Raw genomic sequence first — 9,441 nt, 5'->3', positions numbered from 1 at the left:
ATTTTTAGCCAAAGTTACGATATATCCTTCTGAAGTTATTTTCAAGCCACAACATCGAGAGACCTGAAAAAATTCCGTCAATTATATAATAATATTCGTATAAATATATAATTATATATTTTAATATTTAATATTTTAATATATTTTAATATAAAATATATAACTTAATATCAATAAATTGATATTATAAATCCATTTGAAGAAACATTTATTAAAAGTTTTACCTTGACATATGGACATTCGAATTCAGAAATTAAAGAACCATCTCTTGAAAAAACAGCTACATGAAAACGATTTCCATGCGAATCTCCTATTAATATATCTCCTGCATCGCTAATATCGATCCCATTTGGGAAATTTGTTACATTGTCACAGCCAATGCGACGCAAAAATTTACCTTCCTCATTAAACACTACAACACAATGCCCCTTGAAGTCACAAACAAAATATTCTTTACCTGTAAATAAAAAAGAAAACTTTTTATAAATTTATAATGTATGTATTATAATATATATAAATTTATAAAGTTTAAAAATTATTTACCACTAATTGCAATATCACTTGGTTCTCTCATATATTCACTACAATCAAACCACCTTAATAAATCTCCTGTATCACTGATTACAAACACTGTTGGTGATACACTATCAACAGCCAAAATATGACCCTCGCTTGTCACAGCTAAACCAGCTACAATATCAATGTAACGAATTGCTATTTTTTTAATAAAGTGACCACTTTTTGTAAATATCTGCATTCTCGATCGTTCGTTTCCTCGATCACAAACAACGAACTTCCCACTATTTCTCATCACAGCGACTTTTCTAGGATACCATAATTGTCCTTCTTCTTTACCAGGAACACCGAATTGGAATTTGAAAATACCAGTTTTTTCAAATATCTGAAAACAAATTTTATATTAAAGTGAATAAAGATTTTAAATTAATTAATTTTTTAAATTAAATATCAAATTAAATATTTTAAATGTCAAAATAATTATATACTTGAATTCTGTGATTATTAGTATCAGCAACAATAATGTCTTCGTCAGCACTTAAACAGAATCCATGAGGTGAACTAAATTGACCTTTACTGGGACCTAACTGTCCAAATTTACATCTAATGTGCATAGGAGTTAATTTCGTGTTATTCGAACGTGGATGGGCATAATTTCCAGATCCAGAACCTGTTACATTACCAACTGTGTTTCCTACTACTACAGGCATGTTATGCATAGAATCTCCTCTTAAATCGTCTGTAATTATATTGTTTCAATTGATTTAAAATATATTAATATCTATTTAAAATAATTTAAAAAATCTTACCAGCACCCTGTGAAAGTATTGGGGAAGTAGACGAGGACAATGATTGAAATCCTCCATTTAAAAGACTATTAGCAGCTAAACTTAGGTTTGGTGTATCTACAATAGCTGGCGAAGGGCCTCTACCAAGTACTAATCCACTGCCACCATTAATAGTAGGATTGCCAAGATCTGAAAATAAACAAATTTTACAAAATTATTACATTATTTTATTATATAAGAGAAATAAATAGTAATATTTTTCGTTTTATACCTTGATTACCAAGTGTATTTCCTAATTTTGCAAGAGCTTGCAAATTATTAATTGCATGACTGGTAGAACTCAAATCACCAGCAAATAAATCTGCTAAAGTGAAAGGTGGTGTTGGACTAGGATTTGAACTAGGACCAACTACATTCGTGTCTCCAACCATTTCAACTTTTTCTGCCAAACTAGCTAACTGCTGTAGATTATACTCTTGAATACTAGTAAGTCCATGGATAGGACCTGGAGGAAGGGATACAGGAGGTGGAGGTTGAATGTTTTGAGGACTGGATGTTGGAGGTATAACAAACGAAGGTTCACCTTCAAAGGAGGATTGCATTGATGTGGGAAGAGAAATGGGAGATCTTGTACTAATAGAACGTGGACAGCCCATTGAAGTATGAACAATTTGTTGATTTGCAGAAACACCAGATATGGTTGTAATTGGTTCTGAAGTAGATTTTGACACTGGTGTGCTCTCAGTATGAAATTTACCAAAGACTTCCTATAATTTTGTTTATATAAATTATTTATTAAAATCTCTTCTATATATATTAAAAATATAATATATACCAACCTTCACTGTTTTTTCAAACTGATTGTAATCGGTTTGAAATTGAATCGAAAAAGAAACATTTGGCTTTGGTGTATTTTTTATTAAATTCAATAACTGTGTTCCTACAATACGACGAAGCGCAAGTATCTCAACAGCGTCACCATGCTCAAGAAGTCGGGAAGTAAAACGACAAGCATCTTCTATTTTTTCTACCGTTTTTTCAACACTGCAAAAGTGATCAATAATTTAATAAAATTTTTTTAAATAAATATATATAAATAATATTCATTACAAAGATATTCTTCCAACCTATGAAATGTATCCATTATTTCTAATTCCCTATCTGAATGTAATTTTTCAAGTTCAACTAAAGCATTGTCTCGACATTTTTCTAAGACAGCTTTATAACTCTGAAATGTCTCTACAATTAAATCTTTAGCTTGATCATGTTGTGCTTGTAATTCACTAAGTGCATTTTCTAATTGCGCAGACATTTGGTCACAATCTGCAATTCTAGCTTTACTCTCATTCATAAGTTTTATTAATTCTTCTTTTTGACGTGGTTCTGCATCTACTAATCGTTCATATTGATGGTCTGGAGCTTTATGTTCAATAAGCAAACACTCGTTACATATAGGTTCCTAAATTGAACAAATAATATTTATTTGTTTGTTTATAATATCCAATCATTACTAATCATTATTAATCAAACATTATATTAGTAATAAGATGAAATCTATTTATAATCCATACTTTGTATGGGCTCATAGAAATTTCTAATAAATTATTAAAATATAAAATAAAGAAATTAAAAAATTTTAATTACCTGGCAAGTATAACAATAAAACTTCATATTCTCAGCAGGATGATATTCGCAAAAAATAGGTTTATGTATTGGTATAGCTTCGTTGGATTGTTTTAAATCTTCAAATGCCACTACCTTGTGACTTTCAAAACAACGCATAAATTGATGTGCAGTGTTGCAATTCGGACACAAGAAGTTGGCACAATCAGAGCAACGTGCAACTGCACTCTCTTTGGCTTTACACGAGGTACAAAGTACAGCCATATTTTCAATTGCAGACATGTCGAGTATATTCGTTAGAACATAGTCACATGTCAATGATGCGGCACCCTTAGAACTAATGGAAGTTTCTTGTTGACAGAGAGGACAGATTAGAACTGAGCTAACCTTTGAATCACCTGCCTCATCCATCAGAAGTTTGTCTAAACAAGCTTCACAAAATACATGAAGACAAGAAAGCACTCGTGGGGAACAAAGTTTACTCATGCAAATAGCGCATTCTTGATCACCAGTTTCTCCAGTACCACAATTTATTTCTTCCAAAGCATCACCAGGATTGGAGGTTTCATTACATCCATTAACAGTATTTATATTTCGTTCACTAAACACATTCCCATTCTCCACATCTTCATTTTGTGAAATACCAGTTCCAGCTGGGACTGATGCTGTTCCAGAGGGAACAGCAACCATGGATGATGCCATCTTGTAATTCTTTCTTGTTTACGTGCAAATATGTGTGTTATTACGAATAACTTTTACTTTTTACAGACTTATTGCGAGATAATTGCAAGATCTAACGTTAAACGTTATTTTAACGTTTCACTCTAACAAAAAAGATGATGAACATCTACAAAAAAAAAAAAAAAAGAAAAGCCACAAACTCCTTTTCAGATTGTGAAACACGAGGACCAAGACATCGTAGCATCGATCGTTTAATCACGAAACAAAACACTGTGTCATACTTGATCTCCACCAACTGGGATTTTTATTATTGTATACATAAAATAATGCTTTTTGTGGCGTCCATTGACCAAAAAAAGAAAAAAATAGAATCAATATACAATGTTCACTATGATGGACGAATTTCCGTCATGTAGCATTTCAGTTTTAATATTTTCTTTTTTTTTTTATTTCTTTCTTTTTTTCGTTTCGTGTCTTGAGATAAAAAATTTCTTGAAATCTATTTCGTGATCATACGTAATTAATTTTTTTTCTTTTCGTTTCTTGTTTAGTTTGGCTAATTTTTTTCTATTTACATTTGAAACACTGGCCTCGAAATACTTGTTCACTGGATTCGTATTAAATTTTCGTTTTGAATACGATCGACATTTTATCTTGTACGCTAAATGTACTAATAAACATTTTTATCGATCACACGAATCTCCGAGTCGTTTACGATTATATTTGTATTTCAATTGTTATACGATGTCTCAACCGCAAATATTTCGGACTTTTTCATATGTAGAGCGAAGAAATAAATCATTCGAATCGGGAAGAGTTGACCCCAATGCAGGAGCCCTGCAAACAATTAATATAATGATAGGTGTACTTACAAACGATATAGGCTTAGAAACTCTCAAATTTTGTTGATACCGAGTAAACCGAGAGACATCTTACAATTATGTCATGAATTAAAAATGTTGAAAATTTTGAATAATAATATCAATCTTTTTCTCGAGTTTATAATAAAAAAAAAAAAAATTATATTTTATATTGAATTTTTCTTTATCATTTAATTGAAGAAATATATAAATAATATTTTAAAAATTTTATGCTACGTTTTCATGAGTAATGTATATAAAGATTACTATATTATTTTGTTATAATTTTAAAATATAATTTAAAATATTAAAAATTATTTATTCTTATACAACAAAATGTAATCATCATTTTTCGAATAATCAAATAATTATTTCATATAAATTATATAACATTGAATTCGATATAATATTTCATGTATATTATAGTTGGGATTCTTAACAGTGGTTTTCACTCAACGTTATTTAATATTCTATTAATTTTTATATATGTAAAAAATTATTTAAAAAAATCATAGTATTCAAATATTGAATTAATAAATAATAAACTTTTTTATCTTTAAATTTTATAGTCTTCTTAAAGCAATTTATAGAAATATAAATTATTGTTTATTAGTGTTAGAATTTTTTCTATTCTAGAAAATTTCATATTTTGTAATGCGAATCACTGTAACGAGATTTTACAGTACGATGTTCAAGAGAAACCATATATTACATGGATAATCACACGTCAGAAGATATACGAATGAAAAAATTTTCTTAAAAGTCGATTAATTTTTCTCCAAGTGAAAAAAAATTCATAAGAAATTTAATTAAATTTAATTTTAAAAAAGAGCTTAATTGACTCACCATTTTATTTCATTATTTTATGGGCTATTAGCTACAAGATTTTATTTGATAATTTAATTAATTATATTAGGTGGAACTATTTTCTATTGTCCGCCTCGTTTTTGGCATTGTTGCTGCTTTTTGGAACGCATAGCCACAAACATTCTTGTCATATAATTTAATTATTATTTATTATTTAATTAAGTCATCTACGAGGTATTGTAATTTTTCTTTTCGTATGGTTCACTAAGGAATCGATGCTCGTTGTCTAAATTCGGTAAGAAAGTTAATTTTATTCAGTTTTATTTTATTTTATTTTACAATCAATAATTTTCATTCAACATCAATTTCCGCATTTTTTATTTTTAGGAATATGAGATGGCCAGACTTGTAGCGAATTTAATTATTTATTTATGTCTGTTGTGTAGTAGTATTAATGCTAATGAAAATAATGATAATAATGATCAAAATGTAGCATCAAAAGTAGTATATAAGAGACCTGAAATCTCTGGTTTTGCATATTTAATAGAAACATTCGATGATGAAGAAAAGTTTAAAGAACATTGGATTCTATCTGAAGCTAAGAAGGATTCTATAGATGAGGATATAGCAAAATATGATGGTTAATTTTTTATTTGTGGCTTTAATTGTATATTTATATTTATATTTTGTCAAAATTATAATAAATATTATTTGGATAGGAATTTGGTCTATAGAAGAACCTAAAAAGCATGCCCAAGAGGGAGATCTAGGATTAGTTCTTAAAAGTAAAGCCAGACATGCTGCTATATCTACTAAATTATTTACACCATTTTATTTCAATGATAAACCATTAATTGTACAATATGAAGTGAATTTTCAAGATAGTCAAGAATGTGGAGGAGCTTATTTAAAATTGCTTACTTTACATCCAGAACATCAAGATTTAAAAAAATTCCATGATAAAACTCCTTATACCATAATGTTTGGCCCTGATAAATGTGGAAATGATCACAAGGTAATAAATAAAAGATATTTATTTTTATAAAAACATTCTAAATTGTTTTTTTTTTTAATTTAGCTACATTTTATCTTTCGACACAAAAATCCTTTGAATGGTTCAATAGAAGAGAAGCATTGCAAGAAACCAAGGGAACGTTTGGAAGATTTTTTCAAAGATAAGCAATCTCATCTATATACTTTGATCATTCGGCCAGATAATAGTTTTGAAATCAAGATTGATAATAAAATAGTAAATTCTGGATCTTTGCTGGATGATTTTACTCCACCAGTCAATCCACCTTTGGAAATAGAAGATCCAACTGATGTTCAACCAGAAGACTGGGATGACAAAGAAAAAATTCCTGATCTATCAGCTATTAAACCAGATGATTGGGATGAAGATGCTCCAGCACAAATTGTTGATGAAGACGATATTATGCCTGAAGGATGGCTTGAAGATGAACCACCAATGATATCTAATCCTGATTCTGTAAAACCTGATGATTGGGATATTGAAATGGATGGAGAATGGGAACCTCCAGAAATTCCAAATCCAAAGTGTGCTGATGCACCTGGATGTGGATTATATAAGCAAAAAATGAAAAAAAATCCTCGTTATAAAGGCAAATGGTCACCACCTTTGATTAATAATCCAAATTATAAAGGCAAATGGAAGCCAAAATTAATACATAATCCTAATTATTTTAATGATGAACATCCATTCCAAATGATGCCTATTGTATGTTTTCATATATTTCCATATAATATTTCAAGTAATTTTAAATATAGAAAATATTATGTATTAAATATAAATATATTAAATTTATAGTTTGCTGTAGGCTTTGAACTTTGGTCAATGTCTACAGACATCCTCTTTGACAATATTGTTATTACTCATGATGAAGAAGTAGCAAAATATTGGGCTGATAATACATTTGAAGTTCGTCGCGCCCAAATTGCAGAGGAAAGTGTAAGTGATTTTTTTTTTTAAAGTTAATCAAATTATTTATTAATTTAATTTTACAACTTAAGTTTATCAAGAATTGATAATGAATAAAAAAATTATTATTTTTATGAAATGCGATACATGTACGCTATACTATACAGGTAACTTTATGGGGTCGAATATTGAAAGCAACAAATTATAAACCAGGCTGGTGGGCATTGTATTTTATATATTGTGCAATACCAGTTATATTATATATTTGGTATCTACTAAAGCGAATCCGTGAGGTATATTTTGTGATTTCAGATTTACACATCATTCACTTTTTGTAAGATTGGAATGAAAGTGTAATATGATACCTTTTATAATGCGCTATCCTTCTTATAACATATCCATATAAATTTTTTTCATAGTATTAAAATTAAATATATTATAAATTATGTTAGTTATAAATTACACGAAGTAGCATATAGTATGAAAAATTAAAAAAAAAATATTTAAAAATTGATTAATTTTTAAAAAATCAATTTGTAAATATGATACTTGGATAGAATTTGTTTATGAATCTTACATATAATTTGAAATTTTATAAATATTTTATATAGTGGAGTGTATGGCGCCAGATTGGTACATTTACTGCAGAACATCCTTGGATATGGGGTATATATATAATAGCTCCTGGCTTGCCCATATTGCTAGTAATATATTGTTGCTGCTTTGCTTCTCAGGTATAAAAAAATCATTAGTTTTCAAACTATATATATCCATAGTAACTATATAAAACAATCATATTATGCTAATTAGAAGTTTATTAAAATTTATTCTTTATTTTTTGAAAATATTAAAAAATAATTTTTTTTAATATATTTTCATATTTTTATAAAATATAAAAAATTAATTTTTTTAGGATAAATACGATTTAAAAGATGATGATAAACAATCTTTAGTAACAAATGAACAAGTAGTAAAACAAGAAGAAACAGAAAATCTGCCATCTAGTACTGAAGTACTAGAAGAAGAAATTGAAAAACTGAATGAAAATGAAGAAATTATAGAAAGTGAAGAAAATGTTAGTTAAATTTTCTTTTTTATTATGATAATAATAATTTAAGAAATTTATTTTAATTTTGAATTGCTTTCAGGATAAACCAGAAATAGGTAGTGATGGACCACGGCGAAGAAAACCAAATAAAGAATAGAATGAATTGAAATTAAATGAAATAAAAAAAATTCGTATTACTAAGGTATTTATGTAACACTTACATTCCACTTGAACACTTGCCATTGTGAACATTAGAATTTTTTCAGTATCTAATTACATATAATACAATTCACTAGAATTCAGATTTTTATCTAAAAATTAATTAGATATTTTTTTGATTCTCATGTGTATAATTTTTTATTAAGTCATATTTTTTTAGCAAATAATTATCACATTGAAGCATGTTACTCACGTGTATGAATGATACAAATACTTAAAAAAAAAAAAAGCAAAAATTTGTAAGAATGATGTTTGATGTAATTTATGCCATTATAATGTGTAGCAATGTAATTTTTGTTATTGTACATTAAAAAAATGAAATAATAGAATACATTTATTAATAATTTCTGTATAATAATAAAAGAGCAGATCATGTATTCTTTCTTAACCTTCTTTTGATATCATTCAGTCATAGATAACAACAATAATATACTTAATTTTAAATTTTAATTTTGCTTTTCATATAATAAAAATTATTGATGATATTTATCATAAAATATAAAATACAAAATTATATTAAATACTTTAAAATTAAATAGCCTAATTCTTACTAACTGTCTACTCAGTTGTTAATAACTTCATAATGTCAGTTAAAAGTTAGTTAAGAAAGTACATGAATTGTGCCATGTTTAAGAATTTTTAACATATAATCCATAAGATTTTATTAATATTATCAATTACTATTTTTCATAGAAATTTATAATATTATTCAATGTAACAATTTTTCTTAAAGAATGTTTCATTCCTTTACTATTATGTTAATAAACTGTATAATGTGAATGAAATAATTTGCTGTATTATATGATATTGTATTATATTATAATTATTAAGTTTGGAATTATTTAAAAATAATGAATAAATTGTAAAAATTTTTTTTTCTTTTATTCAATAATTTCAATAAATTTTTTTTATTAAAAAATTATTAAAAATTAACATAGAAAAAGATTAAATTACTATAAA

General features: G+C 27.2%; 2 protein-coding genes across 3 annotated transcripts; one reads left to right on the top strand and one right to left on the bottom strand.

Annotated features, from left to right (window-relative positions):
* Positions 1-4,470, bottom strand: LOC102675571 (brain tumor protein-like; the record flags this gene model as incomplete). Its single annotated transcript, XM_006607373.2, has 9 exons — positions 2,949-4,470; positions 2,432-2,763; positions 2,144-2,348; positions 1,576-2,071; positions 1,326-1,493; positions 1,005-1,255; positions 544-901; positions 225-457; positions 1-63 (listed from the first exon to the last, which is right to left on the bottom strand). Coding segments are annotated over exons 1-9 (2,787 nt in total), but the record flags the coding sequence as incomplete, so codon positions are not given.
* Positions 4,471-5,112: 642 nt separating this feature from the next.
* Positions 5,113-8,832, top strand: LOC102673179 (calnexin-like). Of its 2 annotated transcripts, XM_006607353.2 has the most exons (10): positions 5,113-5,230; positions 5,385-5,570; positions 5,663-5,915; positions 5,995-6,290; positions 6,354-7,013; positions 7,104-7,244; positions 7,382-7,507; positions 7,826-7,948; positions 8,128-8,289; positions 8,363-8,832. In XM_006607353.2, the coding sequence occupies exons 3-10, from the start codon at positions 5,672-5,674 to the stop codon at positions 8,417-8,419; spliced, it is 1,809 nt and encodes a 602-aa protein (XP_006607416.1). In that variant the 5' UTR covers positions 5,113-5,230; positions 5,385-5,570; positions 5,663-5,671; the 3' UTR covers positions 8,420-8,832. The 2 variants fall into 2 exon arrangements, with proteins under 2 accessions (XP_006607416.1, XP_006607418.1); XM_006607355.2 differs by lacking the exon at positions 7,382-7,507 and having other exon boundaries at positions 5,118-5,570; positions 8,363-8,831.
* The last annotated feature ends 609 nt before the right edge of the window (positions 8,833-9,441 follow it).

The sequence above is a fragment of the Apis dorsata genome, unplaced genomic scaffold (genome assembly GCF_000469605.1).
Source record: "Apis dorsata unplaced genomic scaffold, Apis dorsata 1.3 scaffold_4, whole genome shotgun sequence".
NCBI classification, from domain to species: Eukaryota; Metazoa; Arthropoda; class Insecta; order Hymenoptera; family Apidae; genus Apis; species Apis dorsata.
The sequence above is the reverse complement of the archived record's forward strand: the minus strand, read 5'-3'. Positions and strand labels throughout refer to the sequence as shown.